The sequence below is a fragment of the Protopterus annectens genome, chromosome 9.part0, assembly GCF_019279795.1.
Source record: "Protopterus annectens isolate FY-2018-M chromosome 9.part0, PAN1.0, whole genome shotgun sequence".
NCBI classification, from domain to species: domain Eukaryota; kingdom Metazoa; phylum Chordata; order Ceratodontiformes; family Protopteridae; genus Protopterus; species Protopterus annectens.
In genome coordinates this window covers 1,938,413,829-1,938,434,032 of record NC_056743.1, presented here as the reverse complement: position 1 = coordinate 1,938,434,032, position 20,204 = coordinate 1,938,413,829, and the positions used below count along the sequence as shown (strand labels likewise).

Genomic DNA, 20,204 nt, shown 5'->3' with positions numbered 1-20,204 from the left:
TTATTAGGAAAAGACACGATAAGCATAAGCCAACACTTACTTGTGGCTTTACCAGCAAGGGCAGTAGTACTGATATTACTGACAGATTGAGCAGCTTTCCACTGCCCATCAGTAGAGACATGCAAGCCATATACGAGAACATTTCCAGAAATTGGAACATTTTCCCCTGCCATGATGACCTTAAAGCTATTTTAGGGGATTTCCCCTCTTTTTCCTATAAAAGATCCACTCCTTTGAGGTCCAGTTTTGAAAATAAGGATTCTCCCTTTCCACTGGATGACACTCTCCCACAACCTGAACCTCCTGGTATGTTTACATGCAGTCACTGTGTTGTGTACCAGCACATTCTTTGTTGTACTCCTAGACTTTCTCTCATTGTACTACAGAGTTACTTTCAAACGACATTTTGACTGTCACACAGAGTGGGTAGTTTACGCTGCTATCTGCAAAAGTTGCTCTTTGTTCTACATTGGAAAAACTAGCAGGAGACTTTCCGATAGAACCTAGGAACATTTAGCAGCCATACGAAATAAGGAAAAAGGATAGCACCAACGCTGTCGGTAACCACTGTGGCAAATGCTCTAACTTCTCAGGATTTCTTATTTTTATCTTGGAAAAACTTGACTTGTTTTTTTGAAGACTGCAGTGCCTTGCTTGAGTTGAAAAATCGCAAGTGGCAACTTTTATTGGGTGCTGACTCCGCTCCGGGACTCGGTGAAAGCATCAGTATTGTGTGCTTTGCGATGGCTACGTTAATCTTTTGTACATGGATGTTGTCATTTTATTGCAGTCATGTGTCTTTTACATGTTTTTTAATAATTGAGAATTTCATTTAAACATCAACAGCTCCGTTTAACTGTATCTATTCTAGAACAGAATTTGGACAGATATTTTCCTTTGTAGAGATTGGCCTTGTCTCCTGCTGATAACTGCTGATAATCAATGAATAGTCAGTTCCATTTTTTGAATGTTTATATTAGAGTGATTTAATAGTGTACCATTTATTTTGCTACATCGTAATTTCTGAAGAAGTCCTAATGATCAGTAAAGGATGAAAGCACTTAAACATCAGTTCAGCCTACGAGTGTTTTATTGTTTCTCCATTTAACAACTAAAAGTTCTTTAGTCATAGTTTTATTTCTTTGTCGAGCCTTTAGTCGGTTATATATGTATATATATATATGTGTGTGTATATATATATATATATATATATATATATATATATATATATATATATATATAGATAGATATAATATGTCACCAGCATTAATCAATTAAATTAGGCAGTTACATAAATGCATTTCATCTATTAGAATTATTTAAAAAAAAAAACCAGAATAGATAAAACACACACATAAAAGCACATAAATTCATATGTAGTAGAGCGTAGTTACTAAAACCTAATTAATAAAAAGAAAAATCATGTTTCATTTTTAATACAGGTTTCACACTATTGTTAACATTTAAACCTGGTTCACAGTAAGCTCTAAAAACATTAATCCACTTGTATTTGTTAATGTGGTGATATTACCACCATGTTCATTTTTATATAACATCTGTAATACTTTGAACTTAAAGGAATGTCCATCCCCGCTGCCTGCAATAATGTTTGTATAATGCATTGGTCTCCCACTTCGAATTTAAGATATACGTGAACAGATGCATCCTTTTAATTTACAGTTAGTCTTACCATTATAAAAACTGTTACATTTTACACAATTAGCTAAGTTCACTGCATTTTCCGTGGCACATGTAGCTGTACTTTTGAATACAAATGTCTTCCACTAATAGAATAGAAAATTAGTATCAACATTTATATAACATGGTTTAGTTCCATATTTTCACCTATCTTTTAGTATTAAACATCATAAAATGTTTATAACACAATTTTTGTTGTGATTCTTTTCTCTTTTATAAACAAAATTAGGGGAGTGGCTTATAACTTTGGCAGTATCAGAACTTAAATGTAATACTGACCAATTATTCTTACTGATATTTTTTATTTGCCCACACCATGTATTATATTTCATCATATATCCTAGCATTATCATTTCTGTTGAATCTTACTGTCTCACCATTATCTGAAAAATAGGGTCTAGCAGGTGCATTATGTTCAGATTTAACAAATTCCTTAATATCTTCTAGTATAGTAGACTTGTACCCTCTTTTCAGAAAATCTTCGATCATATCACACATATTCTGAAACTTCTGTACTTTCGTATTTAATGTACTGGCACCCAACAGTTGACTTTTAACGATCCCTTTATATACATATTTTGAATGCATCATTTGAGAATGCAAATATTTTGTAGTTTGGACCTCTTTCTTATGAATACCATTATCACATATACCATCATTGTACTATATAGTAACATCCAAATTCTTCATATCAAAAGATAAAAAAAAGCAGTAGATTTCTGTAGATGTTCAACAAACTCATGTAGACACGCTTCTGTACCTGTCCATATAAGAAAGATATCTACAAAACAGCATTTTCATGGTGGTCGTAGCTCTTTTTTGCTTTTTATGTTTTTTGGACTTCGGGCCAATATTGGACCTTGTTGGCCTAAACCTTTGTGTAAGGAACACAAAGTGTTGGGTAGTCACAGTGCAAGCCATCCCTCTGTCTGTGAAGAGAGATTGAATTTGCTCTTTGGACCTTCAGGACACCTACCTATATATGAAGGTGGCAGAGATGTCTGGGAAAATCCTGTATGTTTAGGTGGGGGGGTTATCATTTCAGAGCTGCCATTTGATCACACCACAGTCCCTTCCCTTTCACCAAATGCATGACGGCGGTTGCAGCTCATGTGAAGCTGGCAGTAATAAGATTCTTCCCTTACATAGATGACTGTCATGGTTTACATTCTCAAAGGAGTCCTTGTTTCATGCAAGAGACTGTTTACTTCATCTAGGTTTGTCCTTTGGTTCTCTGTAAACAGTGCAAAGTCACAACTGGAAGTGTTACAGACACTGACATCCACAGACTGTCATCTGGGCACCAGGCTGAAAATGGCCAGTCTTCCTCCAGTAAGAATTCAGCCAGTCCAGTCTTCTGCTGTTAATACTACTGTGATGCAGACCTGCCACAAACACCTTCAGTGGTACTTTTAATTCTCCCAGTCACAGCACAAGGTGTCCTTTTTCGACTTCTCTTCCCATTGTTGCATTCATTACACGCGTCATCCCTAGGTTGTGGATATTGTTTGGGGCAGTGTGTCCAGAGGACTTGGACTCAGAAGGCCTGTTTGTAAGTATTCTGGAAATGAGGATGGTCCTTCTTGTGCTGCAGAACTTTCAGGACCGACTTCCACTTGATACGATGGGGGGAACTGGGTCCTTCCTCTTGTGTCAAGAAGAAGTGATCTGTTAGAATTGGTGATAATTTTATAGTACTTTCTGATAACAGGCCAGCTCGCTAGTGTGTAGAGTCAGCATAATGAGGGTCCACTTGTGAGATATTGGAAGAAATCTGCTACCAGTGCAGATGATTTTCCATTACTGGGAGAAGTCTTGTCATGACTTTTTTTAGATCCATGACCAATGCAAAGTACAGCAACTGTTTTCTGTTATCTCTCAACAAGGGTCAGACTTCCAGAAATGCTGTAGTCTGAGATGCCTCCTGAGCTCAGTTATGCATTTTCCCCTCTTCCTCTTAATGAGGTTTTTACACAAAACAGTACCCCACAAAGTCAAAGTTATTCTTGTAGCTTCTTTTTGGCAAAGACAAATTTAGTTTTTCTTCCTCTAGCCTCACCTTTTAAGGAAACTTTTCCTTCTAGAGCCTAATCCAGGTATCCTGTCTCACCCCCTCCTGCAAGCCTGACCTTGGATATTCAGTCTCTCTGGTAAACCTCCTTTTTTTTCTAATACCTGCAGCATGTATCTGTGTGAAAACTTGATGTGCATGTGTGTTTTTTAACATCTTTATTGAATTGTCAGTTAAGACATAAGCAAACATACATTTATATAAAACAGAGCAAACCATGTTAACATGTTCACAATTGCAAATATCATACACAATGTATATACTTCTGTACAATACAGTCAATCCAGCATTATCTGGATTGAGTCAGTTCTTGTTTCTTCCAAAACATTGTTCTGCTTGTATTGTTTTTTTTTTACTATATAATTTGCTCCTACCTTTTTGTAAAGATCCCACTTCATTTTTAATGCCAGTTAGAATATTACTTCAAATACAGTTGGTTTAGATTTTAATTTTCTAGTAATTACTTTTTAGTATCCACCAGAATTAAACTTAACAAGGCCTTATGTCTACGCAATTCAGGTCCTGTATGCCAGCTCAACAGAATTGTTTTCCTTGGTTACATTAATTTGCTCACCCAATATTTCTGACAGAGTACTCTGTAGGGAATTTTTGTAGTCTTCCAACTCATTACACTACCATTGCCGCTCTCTTTCCCATCCCACCTCCAACATTTGCCATCTACCTGGAGAAAAATCTGTTTAGGGTATAAAATACCTATGCAAACACTTCCGAGCAAAACTCCTAAATCTTCTAGACTCTGTTGCATATTTGGGAGCTATACATACGTGTTCCCATTGTTTCCTTGTCAATCGCTTATCCCTTCTCTGTCCTCAGTATTTTCTAACCTCCTCTGATTGATTCCTATAGTTATTGTGTAGTATTTTATATGCCGTGCTAATTATCCCTTTCTAACAGCAGCTTCTGTTATAGACTTAGCTAAAAATTCTACCAGAGCAGGTCTTTCTCTTAGGATTCCCTTATCCCTTTCTCTTTGCCTGTATTCCTGATAGAGAAAGCAATCATATCCTGCAGTCCAAACTTCTTGGCCTCATCCCACTCTATAACCTTTCCCTCTATAGTTATGTGCTCCCAATACCTTGATATTTTCTCTTTACCCTTAATTGCAGTCATCCCTATTGGCAGAATCTCCTTTCTCCATTTTTGTGTTGGCTTAGTTCTTAGAATATTTTCTGCTACTTTATGAATATAATATTCTGTGTGGTTATTGTTATTCTCCTTAAGGATCTGCATCCAAAATCACGGTCTCCTTATTTATTGAAAACCCACCTCTTCATCAGCATCCCTTTCCACTTTGAATTATATCCTATTAATTGCTTTTGTGTGTGTGTGTGTATGTATATATATATATATATATATATATATATATATATATATATATATATATATATAGATAGATAGATAGATATAATGTGTGTATATTGTGTGTGTTTGAACTTTATGTAGCTCTAAAGTATCCATTCAAATCCGGTAATTCCTAAAACCACCTTGTTCTGTTGGGAGGATCAACTTATCTCACTTAACCCTTGTCCTCTTTCCCTCCCAAATAAATTCCTTCTACTCTTTATTGTCCACAACTTTTCTGATTGATAAAAATATGCCTAACCTGTGTATAAAATTAAAAGGATTAAAATATTTTCAGTGTTTGTATCTTGCTATCCGTAAAAAAGAGCTTCCAGTTTCTTAATTTGTGCAAGCTTTTGTTTATTCTCTTCCCACATTCCCTTAGCTGCCATAACAGAATCATTTTTAACGCTTAATGCCCAAATACTTCATATTATCATCTCCCCATAAATATGGATATTGCTAAACCAGTTTGTGTGCATACATAGTTTACAGCTGTTACCTCTGTTTTGTTGTCATTAATTTTATATTGTGAAAAGACTTAAAAGTGTTTCAGAATATTCCAGAACACCAAGATGTCCTTTTCTGGTTTTATCAGGTACAAAATAATATCATCTGCATATAAAACCAACGTTTCCTGATTGCCATGCCATGACCCTGGTTCTAAATATAATGCGAATAACAAAGGGGGAAGGAGGACACCCCTGGCTGGTTCTTCTGTTTAGACACAACTTGTCAGAGAGGAATCCTCCCACCTTTAATTTCCACCTCCAGTCCTTTGTTTATCCTCCCAAGTAACCTTATTATTGTATCAGGGAATGCAAATGATATGCACATATTATATTAAACTAAGCTTATTATGTACTGCCTCTAGCTTCTTTGTCAGCAAATTTAGTTGTTTTTTTTTTCCTTTTTAGATTATTTTCTTCCTAAAGCAAATGTTTCCCTGTAAAGCTGTATGTCCTGCAGTGAAATGAAGTCTTGCTGAGCAAGTTGAAATTTGTGCATTTATCTCTTCATAAATACATGAGGCGTAAGTTCTGTTGAATTTAGATTGGCAAACAAGTGTTGATTATTTAGTATTGCTATTTCTTTTTGTTATACAGTCATTTCACTGTAGCTTCCCAAGAAAACTTCCCTTTAGCAAGATGGATCCCAGCTGCACTGTTGGATTTTATGCCAGGAACCAAAAGGAGTTTGAAATACTATGCAGCGAGGTAACAGAGGTAAGAACAGCCTCAACGCTGTTGTAAACGCTTGGTAACCTTGCGTAGATGTTTGTATCCTTAGACTGTTCGGATAGTACAGAATTCATTGAAACAAAACCATTGCACAGCAACATGACTTCATGTGCCCAAAGTACCACCCAGCAACCTTCCTTGGTGCTCTTATCTTGGCCTTATGTAGTCTGTCACGTGACACTGTGGCAGCATTGTCTGTCTCCTTGTAAAACTATGAAATGAGTTGCATTTTTATCACAGCAAATAACGCAGTCTTTGATTTGTAAAACAGTGTTCATAAGAGAGTGTCATTAACATTTAAGTGCAGGCCAGTTTTTTTTTTTTTTTTTTTTGTCGATAACCTGTTAAAGTAGTCTTTCAGTACCAGACGTAACCAAGAAGTAACCACTTGAAATGGGATGCTTGTCTTTGTGTACATTTGTCTGATTTTGCTCATGTTCAAGTAAATGAAAGAGAGAAAAATTGTGGGGGGGGGGGGGCAGTGGAAATCACAGGAGTAGCACATGGATAAAGCAAAATGGGGACACTTCATTTCTGAGAGAGTTCATCTTCCGGTTGCCCTGCCAGCACTGTTGGAGGAGTATGTCATCTTGGTCACTGTAAAGTGGCACTGCTGTCTAGGGAGTGATTTGTCCTCCACCTTCTGTGGTCACTTGTTTTGAAGGACGGGTGCTCCCTTTGACTTCATGGCAAAGTGATTCAGATATACTATCCCAATGGAGATATTGGTGACCAGTACTGCAGCTGGCTTGCCAGTTATCCTGCAATGGCAGACTTCTAGTGAGGGGATAGGGTGTTTCTTTAATATTTCATGATTGTTTGTAACCAGGCATTTGTCTTTACTAGTATGAAAGATGGAAATCATTAAGTTGCTTTGTTTTCTGTAGTTGTTAATCCTGACTGAAGTTTCTTTTTATTTTATTCTTTCTCCCTTGATTAGGCATTAATGTCCTTGCCCTCTAAAGAGAAGTATCCTGTTTTTACATTTGCGGAAGGGCCATCTCAGGACTATATGCAGGAAGAGCTGTTCTCCTGTTTCACTGAGAAGACTGCAGCATTGTCACAGTCCAGCAAGTCAGCAAAGCCCAAGCGACGTAGTATGGATGATTTTGTCTTATTGTGAGCAGACTTGCACAATGGATATCATAAGCCAGGGTGTTACATGCAAAGACAGATTGATTCTGCTCGTTGTAGCCTGACACAGGCCGCTGTCTTAGTGAGGCCTAGTTATGAATTCTGGTGCTCGACTTCCCATGACCTTTGGCCTGACAGCAGTAACACTTTCCTAGAAGCTACACTGGAAATAAAGGTGCAAATTCGTGAAACACTGACTTTTCTGAACAGTAATATTTCTGTTCAGATGATGGTGTACTACTGTTAATTAGCATTTCTGAATAAGATCCTGTACATTCACTTTTCTAACCCTGTTTTTGTGGAAATGTACAGGTGTTGTTTGAAGGCAGGGAGATGCTCTTGGTATGCTCTTCAGAGAAGTGAATCTGGAATTGACATGAGACAGACATGTATTTGTTCTAGGTATGGTACTGAGTACTGTTTAAATGATGGCTTTACTTCGGTAAGCAGTAAGGTAGCAAAAAAAATGGCTATAATAACTGGGGCCATTTTTTGATTTTAAACTGTTGTGTTTCAGAAGAGGTAGGAAAATGCCTTACAAAGGTTATAGTTTTTGTGTCCTGTGTATTAAAAGCTAAGAGTTATCTTTTTTTATTATTGTATTTACCTTTTCACATCTATTTGTTGGTCACTATAAGGCCTTCTCCTTATCTAGTGACCCCACATATCTTTTTATATCTTGCTTCCCAGAGGGGTTGATCTAAGGCTTTCAAATTAGAGTAAACAAGGTGCCCCCTGAAAAATGTCCATATATGATGCATTTAAATAAGTAGTCCTTGATTTCACACCAGGAAGCAGCAGGCCTTCGTCCTGGTCTTTGAGATCTCTGCAGTATCTAGTGTAGAAAGTTGATCTGGTGTGTCTTGGGTTTTGTCCCCTTGCTGGGCATCTACCCCATGCACATTTTCAGGTGTGTTTGCTGTCACCATGTCCCATTTACCTGATGAAAAGGACTTTTACCTCCCGGCCATGTTGCCAGGGCCCCATTTTCTTTTCCAGCAATATTCCAATCCATTTCTTACATTAAAATATTGTTGTCTGCAGTGATGGGACTTTGTTGTGCCATAGTGCAGGCATTTATTTAACTTTGCCACCTACCTGCAGTTAGTTTCCTTGTTTGCGTGCAGTGAAGTTATCCCGGCTGGGTGGACAGAATAACCAGCTTTGGTGCAGTGAGGCACTCCATTGTAACTTGCTTTAGTACTCCCATTACCAGAATATTTGCAGATTTTGCACTTGTAGGATGGTTACACCATTTTTTTTCCTCAAATGAAAAAGTCTTCTGTCATCTATTGTAGATTACTGCATGCCATAAGGCAAAGGTAGGTAGGTTGAGCAGTTGGGAAAATAAGTTGCAGTTGGATTATTTCCATTTGCTTACATATCTGGTGAGGAATGTGGCAGACACTTTGATGGTAGATACCATTCTGTAACGAATGTAAAATATGAATGTATGTTTACCTGTAAATGGATACATGCACCAACACTGTTTGCAAGGTACAAATTTGAGTCAAGTGCAGGATTTCATGTCCCCTCACCCAAGTATCACTGAAAATGTCCCAGTGTTTTAGTAGACTGTTGTACTTGAAAATGTTTGTAGTCACTTTGCTGACTTTTTGTTTCTAAGATGACGACCAGTCCCTATTGACCAAGCCTCCTGTTGCACAGCAGTAAACAGCTGGTGGTAGTCAACTGCCATCCACACTGACTTCATGTAATTTACTGTTGTCATACTGTGTGCAAGTATGACAGAGGTGTGCTTCTGTGTATGTTTATCCGTGGTCAGTGAGTCACAGTTACATTTCCCAGCCAAAATATCTGGTGGGGAAGGTGCAGAGTTTCTGGGAAAAAGTTACGCAGAAGGTCTTTGCTTCTATAATTGCACTTGTTGCATAGCTGAAGGGCTATATGTTGTGTGCACTATTTTGTACTGTTGTTTAATGTTTGAGTCTACCTAATGTTCTGTAGGTAATTTGACCTGGAAGAGCATATCTCATGCATCCTGTATGTCTTATGTACATTCATACATTATATTGAACACAACATTTCAGATACTCTGTAATGTTTTTTTAATTATTTGTGTGCTGTATTGCCTATTTCTAAGTTGTTAGGAAACAAGCTTTGTATCGGGTTTCTGTTGTTAACATTGCTTTTAATTGTGCTGTGATGTCATTATAGAGAGAAAGGGACAGTGAATGTAAGTGCAGCCAAGCATCTTTACATTATTGGGGGGGGCTCACCACTCCTCAAATCAAAGTACACCACCACCACTGTTATTGTTTTTGTGGTGAGTTAATATAATTCTTTCTCAGTAATTTACTTTATATAACAAGAAAGATTATAATGTAGAGGTGGTCTGTGAGATAGTACAAGAGTGACAGGTGAAACATAGTTTTGCATTGCATCTGTTTTATTACTATTCACTTAGTAGTTTTCCTCCAGTGTGACAGTGGTGCATTCCATTGCAAAATGCAGAAACTACTGCGATCACCATGATACCAGCCACTTATCACCACTGCAGTGCTATAAGCCCACTGTTTAACCTAAGGCCATACATAGCCTAATTGACGATTAACACTCCTGGCAGCGTGGCCTAACACGCCTTGTAGACATTTCTAGTATTCGCTACAAAGCCATCCTAGTCCCTTCCACTGGCAGAGGTACCTGTGCACCACCTGGTGGTGTAAAACAGCTTAATTGTACTCCATGGTTCAATTTGTTTTACCCTTGTACAGGAAACGTGCCGATGATGTAGCGTTAACAGATCATTCTTTCTGTTAGTGCCTTACCTATCATTCTGTGCTCCTTGTAAGTAACGCTTCAATCCTTTATTACTGATTACCCTTAATCAGATCATTCTTTCTGTTAGTGCCCCACCCCTTATTCTGTGCTCCTTGTAAATAACCCATCCATCCTTTATTGTTGCTTACTTAGCAAAGATGTTAGATGTAAAAGTTGCCACAAGAATTCCAGGCTCTGCTGTAATTGGGGTTTGTCCTCTTAAGTCTGGTATCCAGTGTCCCATGGGAGTACATTGTATCCTTACTGTTGAGGCAGTTGTAACCTGTTTCTCATCTCTGGTCCTGCCTCACGGGAAGTTCCCACTTTTGAGTGGGACCACTCAACCTGGTCATTATTTTTATGAACGCTGGAAAATGCCCTCCATTTGGAATGCGTGCTGCTTTTTTACTCCTTAGGTCAATTTACATTTTAACTGTTTTAAAAGGATTTTGAATGGTATGTGTGTGATGAGACCATTTCTTTGGGTTGAGTAGGATTCACCAACCTAAGAAATAACTAAATTAGATAAATATATTATTCACACCCTTCCTCCCCCTCCAGCAAAAAAAAAGATAAAAAGATTTGCAGACTAATTTGGAACATTGACAATATCAGAGGTTTTTAGACACAATTAAAATACATAAGTCCAAACATGTTTTCTGGTGCTCCTCAGTTTTGGGAGGAAACTTTGGCAGTGATCTTTGTTCACCTTCAGATGGACTAATAATATCATATTTGATTTTAACGAATTAACTTCTTTCCCCAAATTGGAGAAATCTGTCTCGTTAAGTAGCTGAATGCAGAATGAATTTGTCTTGACTGACTGTGCTGTGCTTTGTGTAGTTTTCTTTGTTCTGTTTGCTGGGTCCATTTAAAACTGAGTGGAGTTTAGTACTGTCATTTCATTTATGTAAGATTTAGTAGACACAAGTGATCACTGAAAACTTGTGAACTAAAGGTCTAGGGTGCTGTTTGTTTTAGCTGTCGCTTTTACAACCAAGAACATAAAAGTATACAAGGTGTATTTGTGAAGTACTGTTTGAATTGTTTTACATCCGAGAAAGTTTTCAGACGTGCAGCTAATTTCTAAAGTAATGTTTTAAATGTCGTGCACTTTATAATGTTAGTGTTTCTTCTGCCCACATGTTCCAGTGTCCATGTCTTACATGTACCATGTACAACACTGCTGGAACACGGTTCTTTGCAATCATGCTGTGTTCTGCTTTAAAGGCTCAGATTTTTGGTTTTTGCATGTGCAGACTTTTTTTTTACTTCTGTTTGAAGTTTACACAGCTGCAACACATTTCTAGATTTATTTGTTGATAGTATGACCTCCATAAGACTTTTCATTTTGCGCACACAGATTCTTTTCATTTTTCATCATGTTGGGAGCTTCCACACCTGCAAGATATTGCTGGTTTTATTTTTGTTTAATCCGTGCAACCTCGGTATTTATGTTGATCACCTGCTCAGGGCTGGACTTTTCAGCTGTGGTTCTGGACTCTAAACTGTTATTTCGGTTTATAAATATTACCAGAGGTAATTGTGATGTTTTTGATACACCATTATCCTTCACTTTCACTACTCAAGAACCACAAACAACATTGAAAGGAGACCGGGCTGTCTCTTTTCTTAAATTGGGTTACTTGGGTTTTCAATGTTAGTCCATTGCTGTCAGACTCTGGAAAAGCTGCCTTAAAATGCGGGTATTTTATTTTTATTATGGGCTATAATTTAATGAAATTCTAAAATAAGATTTAAGTAGCTATAGAATCTTTTTGCAGTTGTAAATTTCTTACTCTAGTTCAGTTAAACCCTTTGAGAACAATAGTTGATCATTTGTTTTTAGATGACCTAATTCTTGCCACTGTCAGACTTCTGACAGTGGGTTTTATTTATGTGGCGTTTATTTGGAAGTGTGAGTGGTAATGATTCTTAGAGTACTGTACAATCTACATATGATCTTTCCAATAAAATTTTTACATTGTCATTTGTGTCTGCACATGTCATTTCTAGTTATTTGTGGTACTGAGCATTTCCTATGTGCTGTGTGGAAAAATCCTGTTCCACCTGAACTGGTTGAATGGGTGTGTTTGTAGAGTGGAGGGGTGATCTGAATGGGTAGCCCAAAAACACACTGTTGTCTTGAGGTCAATTAACGACTCTTCATTTCTAGTCGGAGGACACTTGAATGTACCACATAACAACATAGCATAAAAAATGCTTAGAGTGTGTACTGATAGAGAGGGTGTGCTTAGTAGCTGTAGCAACCTGGATTAGTAACACAGTTCAGGTGACTGGGGGATGTCTGTGGCAGGGTGAGCTTGAGTTGTGTTAAGATCGTTCTTCCGTGGATGGATGCTGCAAATCAGTCTGTCCACTTCTGAAGTGTTTGACTGTGGTAGAGGCCAGGAAATGTGGAGGTTGCTGTGGAATTATCACATTTTTTTTATTTGTTTATATTTTAACTGGGTAAGTGATGTGGTCCAAAGACCCATTTCAGCTATGACCTGGGCCACTTCAGCAATGCAGTGAATAAAACAGATGTCATTAGCATGTAAACTTGGCTTTTTGTTGCACTTTTCTACTTGTAAGTGTAAAAAAAATGTAGGTAAGGCTTTTGCAGAGTAATATGGCTGTAGCCGGTGTTGACAGTGACAGCTAGTTGCTGAAGAGGTCAAATGACTCATCAGGCAGGTGCACCCTTCCGAAGTGGGATTAGGTCTATCATTGGAGATCTTTTCAGCCCATGAGCAGTAAAAAGAAAGCACCATTAGAGGTTAGTGAGAGCCATGCTTAAGATCTCTTAAGTAGGTGTATTGCCTTGTGTTCTCCGGACTTTTACCTGAAGGGAAGTAATAAGTGTGAGGACTGAGCCAACGATGACAAGTCGTCTGGGAATAGGTTGTGGAGCTTAGTAGCCAGTGGGTCAGCAGAGTGAAAAAATGTGTGTGTGTGTGTGCATATATATATATATATATATATATATATATACATTTTTTTTTTTTGTAATATTGGCAGTCAGGGCTGATAGGCTTGTGATGTCATATAAAGCAACCAGGGTTTCTGTGGTGATCCGCCAAGAAACTCTCCCATCAGTTCCTTGAAAAGAAAATGGGTAAAAATGTCTTATTTAAAAAAAAGTAAAGGGAAATTAGCAGGGTTGTTAGATGCAGTGTGGGCTTGGGAGTTTAACAGTGACACGGTTGTTGATGCCCAAAGCTTGATGTCATTTTTCTCTTTTTTTGTTATTTGTTGCATTTGGATCACAGACCTTAACTACCTACCACTTTGGACTTTTTATCTCATTCTTTCAGAACTACTACTGATGCAAAGTGAAGCCATATCCAACAATCTGTTTTTCACTTTTTGTTTTATGTTGTAATCCAGGGTTGCAGAAAGGGCAGCAGAAATACTATACCAGCTTCTGGAAAGTGACTCGGCAGATATTACAAAGAAACTCTTATGAGGTTGCAAGGCAATGACAGAAATATAAAAATAGTCATCAGACATCCTTCATAAGGAATACAATAACAACCTGCCCACTAAGTCCACAAGCCATCAAATGTACATGGAAAGTACTTTTAACAGCTTCTGAATGAAGAAAACCCCCCACAGAAGCTTTACTGCCCCAGATGCAGCTTATGATGAAAAAGAGGAGGAGCCCACCCTAGAAGAAGTAAGAACGGCACTAAGGGAAATGATGTCAGGGGAAGCAGCAGACTCCGATAAGGTCCCGGCAGATATGATCAAGTTGTTGGGTCCGTTGGGGAAGAAATGGCTTGAGGGTACTCCTAGCAGTATGGAGAGAAAGGCATATTCCAAAAGATGGAGAGTAAGCATTTTAGTGCCAGTGTACAAGAACAAAGGGGACATTCACCACTGTGGGCAGTGTAGAGGTACCTGATGTTTACAGTGAGACAGGTAGTTGAGAAGAAGCTAGAGATGAGGAATGTGTCCACCTGAACAGTCCCAGAAATGGGGAAAGCATATGACATGGTGCAAAGAAACCTGATTATGTCAGTCTTGAGGTTCAGACTCCCAGAAACATTGGTAAAATTAGTGAAGGCTATATACAAGGACAAACAACACAAGTACGAACAGTGTTCGGACTCGGAGGGGTTCAGAGTGGGTGTGCATCAGGGTTCATCACTAACTCACCGTTGTTCACACTGGTGATGGACTGCATTAGCAAACAGGATGGAGGGAGGGAGTAGATCAGCAAAGCTTTACAGTTGGACACTGACCAAGAATCTCAGCAAATGATAGGGGAATGGAATGCAAAGCTGAAGGCCCATGGGATGAGACTGAGTACAGTAAGACAGTTGCAGTGTCAGAAGACGAGGGAAATCTGAAGAAGCAGAGAACTGAGATGGGCAGGAAAATAGAACAAACAGCTTAAGATATCTGGGAGGGATGGTTGAGGATAAGAGAAGGCTGAATGAGGAGGTCAAAGCTAGAATCAGAGGGCGATGCAGCCAACTGGCACAAAGACTTGGTGTAGTGTGTGACAGAGGAATACTAAAGAAGCTGAAAAGTAAGGTGTCCAAAACAATGGTATGATCATTACTGTTGTATAGTATGAAACCCTGGAGAATGAAGCAGAGCAGTTAAGGATGGTGATGAAGTGCCTAAGATGGGTGCTAAGATATGCACTGTGGAACAGACACAGAAGTGAGGATATGAGAGCAGTGACCCAATTAGCTCCAATTGGAAAGAAGGTCAAAGAGAACAGATTATGGTACTTTGGGCATATGTGCTGGAAAGCAAATGACATTCTACTAAAGATTTATGAAGGAGAAGAGGAATGTAGGAGGAAATGAGGGCTGCCAGCAAAAGATAGATGGGCTGTGTGAGAAATGACCTGAGAGAGGCATGAATGTCGAAGGTAGAAGAGTGGCATTGAATCCAGAGATGGCAACAGTTGACATGACTCCCTCACCACACATAGAAGATGGATAAAACAGGGCTGCTGCTGCTGATGATGATTATGATGATTCTTAAAGAGGGTGAACTCTCCAGGCTGATGCCGGTTTCCATGTGCACATGATGAATGGTTGTCCTGCACAAACTTTGATCATGCTATTAGAGTTGTCCCACAAAGAAAATCTATAATTTTAGTAAGAGGTATCTAAAGCGTCCACTGACAGTCTAGTTCTTCAGGCAGATGCTGTCCCACAGGCTAAAACATCTAGCTCAGTCTTGCAAGGGTTTGGGGGTTGGATATCCACCTTAGTGATGTATGCCCCAGCCTCTGTCACTTTCAGTTACAAAAGGTTTGCCAGTGAGTTTGCCACAGACTCCGTCCCGAAGTGACCCCGCCTTTCACTGCTGGAGTGGCTTCTGCATTAAAAAGGAAAAATAGAAGCCCAATCCACGAGATTTCCTTGGATTCCGATCAAGAGGAATTCATGATGCTGATGACTGAGACACCATCGCACTGGACTCTCCTCCAAATCGTGTTTCCTTTGGAGAAACTTTAAATTTGATGGGAGAGCATTTTAAGTGGGAGTCGAATGAGATTTTAGTTGAACAAATGATACCTTGACCTCTTGGACATTGAGGTGTTGAGGCCAAGGTCAATTACTTCTCCAGGAAAAAAAAATACAAAGTATTCCTGCAGAATACAGATCCTGCCCAAGTGTTATCACCTGCAGTGTCTTTTTTTTTTCTTGGAAAGAACCACACCGTCTCCACTTACAAGCACTGTACAGTTTGAGACGTTTCAGGATACTTTTGAGAAAGTAGTCATAAAAGATGAGCAATCATTTTTCCTGACTTTATAAAGCTCAGATTTTGCAGTATAGAAGATACCCGTACAAGAACCCAGTTGCTGATGGTAGTATCCTCGAATGCTGTATAGGGATGTATACTGGCTTCAGGTCTCAACACTTGGTAATGAAACAGACATGTTGGAGTGATTAAACAAAAAGTTTACAGTCTTCCACGTTGGCCATGAAAGCTATTAATTCCCAAACATACCTGATAAAACGACACAGGGATATACTCAAGCAACTTGAGAATGTAGCAGGTGAAATTTCTGGTTAGGCCACATGTGAACTGGAATAGGTAGGTTAACTCGCACAGTATTTATGTTTGACAGTAAATATGGATTTCCTTCCTTTGATTATTGTTGCTATAGTAACAACTTCTGGGATATTCTGCTAAGGATAGCTGTACATCTGGCCAGCATACCCAAGTGTGGGTGTCTTCCTCATGCCAAAAGTTTAATGTATGCCTCCAACGCAAGCAAACTATGAGGTTTATAAAGGATGGGTGGGTGAGAACAACCTCTGAAGTTTTCTGATTCCAGCCCAAACACTGAACCTGCATTTCATCTTGGGTCTGTCAGCAGTACGACCTGTGCTAGTTTCACTTGCCTTGTTGGAGAAACTTCCTGTTTTTACCAGCTTTTGTTAAATTTAGTTTTTCATGTTAACTAAGGAGAAACTGATTGTGGGAGACAAATTCCTTATAGGGGCAGTCATTATAAGTGCTTATTTTGTTTAAGATCTAGTCACAACTATAAGGAGTTGTGGTATCTGTCAGTCCTTTGTTCTTAAGACTCAACAGTTTGTCTTAAAATTTACATAAAGAAGCAAAGGCTTAAAGAGCTTGAACAAGGTGGAATGGCATTCAACACTTTCCTGTCAGACATCCCTCTCCAGCTGAAAAAGAAGCTTAAGAAATATAAGCTGGAAGCTTCTGCTGATGTTATTCGTGTTTCACTCTTGTAGTCATTACATTTGGGTAATCTGCTGGCAGGTTGCCCTCAGTCGGCCTGATTAACAAAGTCTTGGGTCCTGTGTCGGTTGCTGTCCCTTCTTCCATGACGTCAGGTCATCAGGGGTGTAAAACATGCAGCCAACACCATTACATCAGTCTTTCTCGCTGTGCAGTGCCCGAAGCAGAAGCAGTTCGCAAGTGCAGGTCGGCCAACTCCTGAAATTTTCATTTTCGAGTTTCAGAACCAAAGTCTTCAACTAAAAGCTAAGTACTCCATTGGGAAAACTTTTTCTTGCTCCTTACCGATGTCAATAAAAGTTAATAATTGCATTACTTGTGGTAAGCAAATACCTCATAAGGATTTTCATTTGTACTGTATTCCTTGCCTAGGCCCTGACCACAACATACCTTGCTGTCGGTTTTGTGCTAAATTTAATCAACGCACTATTAAATGTCTGTATATTTTTGCTTCTAAATATTTTGGCTCATATTTAATTATCCAGAAATGTTGTCGGTTAGCAGTCCGACTACCAGAATACCTAAAAAATGCAAAGAAAAAGACACAGGCCATCGAGGTCCAAAACTGACGATGGCGCTTCTCCTAAGCCAGTGCGCCGGTACTCAGTGAGGTGCTTTCGCAGCCCCTGATACCCACTACTTCTGATTCACAGGCCTCTACTGAGACCCATTTGGAGTCTGGTATGCCGCGAGATGCTTCAGTTATGGAACCCACAGATGTCTCTACCGTAGATGGGTCCAGAGCCGCTGTGCAGGCATCGGCTTCTGAGGGTGTTTTCAGGCCTACAGATTTGTACATTAGACCGACGCCATCTTCAAAATTAAGACCAAAAATCTAAATCTATGTCTAAACAACCGATGCCTGAACCACATGTACAGGCCCCTATGCCTAAAAAGCAAATTATCAAAATGGCTGAAGATTTAATTACTCTGATCAGGGGTAGCCAACCACCTCCTTCTAAGAGGCCTAGGCAAGACATTGATTATGAATCTTCTGAACAGGATTCCATTTCTTCTGACTCTTCTAATGAACAGGATTTGTCTATACCTACTTATGAGGACTCTGATGCAGAAAATTCCATTCCTTCTGCTTCTCCCCCTGAGGATTTTTCTTTTGGGGAAACTTTACATACCTTAAGGGAACATTTCCACTGGGAAAGTCAGGATTTCTCTGAATCTAAAAAGAGACTTGGGGATTTTCTTCCTCTTCCTCAGCATAGGCCTTTGGCTATACCTCCTGTTCTACACGTTGTTGATGTTTTTTCAGAATCTAGTATGGCTCCTGACTCTCTGCCTCCGGCTCCTTGTAAACCAGACAGATACTACAGGGATCCTGACTCCCACAATTTCCTTTTCAAAAATCCTATTGCTGATCCTGAAACCATTTATCTGGGTCTCAAGGGCATTAAGGCCTCTGCTGCTAAAAATCCTACCCCTTCTGATAGAGATTCCAGGGCGCTGGATAGATGGGGTAAGAAGGTTCACACTTCTGCAACCTTGGCAATCAGGGCTTTAAACTATCAGTTTCATATGCTTAAATATCAACAGCATATCATGGGACTGTTTAAACAGAAAATGATGTTAATTTCTGACTGTGTGGAAAATAAAGATTTACAGGATTTATTACATTCAGCTGAACAAGTTGGAAAACATACTTTGCAATGTGGTTTTGATTCTTTGGAGGCCTCTTGCAGGGCTGCTGTAACTGGCTCTGTGCTAAGAAGGCATGCTTGGCTCAAAGAGCAAACTCTGCCTGATCATGTCAAAGCAAAATTGTTGGATGATCCTTTACAACAGGACCGTCTCTTTGGTAATAAGGCTAAAGAAGTTTTAAAAAAGATGGAAGATAAAGCTAAATCTATGCAAACTGTGAAAAATTTCTTACAAGTGCAACATCCAAGATTTAGTAGGCACTGGCCTACTAAGAACTGGTCCTTTCCAGTTCCTTCGAGAGCCACTCAAGTCAAACCCAGACATTCCAAAGGCTCCAGGTTTCAGTCACAAGGGACTTTTAGAACAAAACAATGAGGTGCCTCCACCTCCAAATCTGGAAACAACAAGGCACCTCCCTATGGTAAACGGACTCAGTGACTCCCCTCTACACTTACCAAGCACTTACCTTTTAGTAGCCCCTTTGGGGGGAAAACTGGTACTTCATGCAAGAAACTGGCAACTTATAACCCAGGACAAATGGGTTTTAAATATAGTATCCCAGGGATACAGATTTCATTTCAACACATTTCCAATCCCAAACAAATGGCCAGACCTGCCCCCAAATCAGTGGCCAGAGGCCCAGAAACAAGTACTGTCCCTCATGAACATCGGGGCTATTCAACCAGTACCAGAAGAGGAAAAGGGACAAGGTTTCTATTCAAGACTTTTCGTGGTACCCAGAAAAGGCAAATCATGGCATGCAGTTCTGGACTTATCTGCTCTAAACACATTTCTGGACATTCCAAAATTCAAGATGCTGACTCTTCAACAGTTACTTCCTATCCTAGGCAAAGATGCCTGGTTGGTAACTCTAGATTTAAAAGAGGCTTACCTGCATATCCCAATCAGGGAATCTTGCAGAAGATACCTCTGCTTCAAAGCAGGCAACTTGCATTACCAGTTCTCTGCACTGCCCTTTGGCTTATCTACTGCGCCCAGGGTGTTCACAAAGTGCCTGGCTCCAGTATTTGCATTTTGCAGGCAAAGAAATATTCAAATATATCCATACCTGGACAATTGTCTAATTCAGGCAGAAAACAAGGACATCTGGCATTTGTAAAAAAGATTCTAACATGTCTAGGGTACACCATAAACAAAAAGAAATCACAACTGGTATCCTCTCAAAAAATTACATTCCTGGGTGCAAGCTTGAATACAACTGCCCAGATGGCTTGCCTTACACAAAAAAAGCAAATTCATTTGGTAACTTACTTCAAACAGGTGGCCACAAAAAACCTGCTATCTGCAAGACAAATTCTGCAAGCCTTGGGGTTCATGGCCTCCTGCATTCTTCTAATTCCATATGCAAGACTGCATATGAGGAAACGTCAGTGGTACTTAAACAGTTTATGGAGTCAACATTGTCACAGCCTGGAAACAATGATTCCTATCATACCTTGCCTGCAACTAGAGTTCCTATGGTGGGCAGAGGCCTGCCACCAAATCAAGGGACTGCCATT

The 20,204-nt window shown here is 39.4% G+C and overlaps 1 protein-coding gene across 1 annotated transcript in view; it reads left to right on the top strand.

Annotated features, from left to right (window-relative positions):
* Nucleotides 1-12,277, top strand: part of ATG4D (autophagy related 4D cysteine peptidase) — a 444,330-nt gene extending 432,053 nt beyond the window's left edge. Inside the window, exons 10-11 of the mRNA XM_044084746.1 lie at nucleotides 6,238-6,357; nucleotides 7,313-12,277. Of these exons, the coding sequence (XP_043940681.1) occupies nucleotides 6,238-6,357; nucleotides 7,313-7,495 (303 nt within the window). The 3' untranslated portion in view covers nucleotides 7,496-12,277. The remainder of the gene's footprint in view (nucleotides 1-6,237; nucleotides 6,358-7,312) is intronic.
* Nucleotides 12,278-20,204: the final 7,927 nt, after the last annotated feature.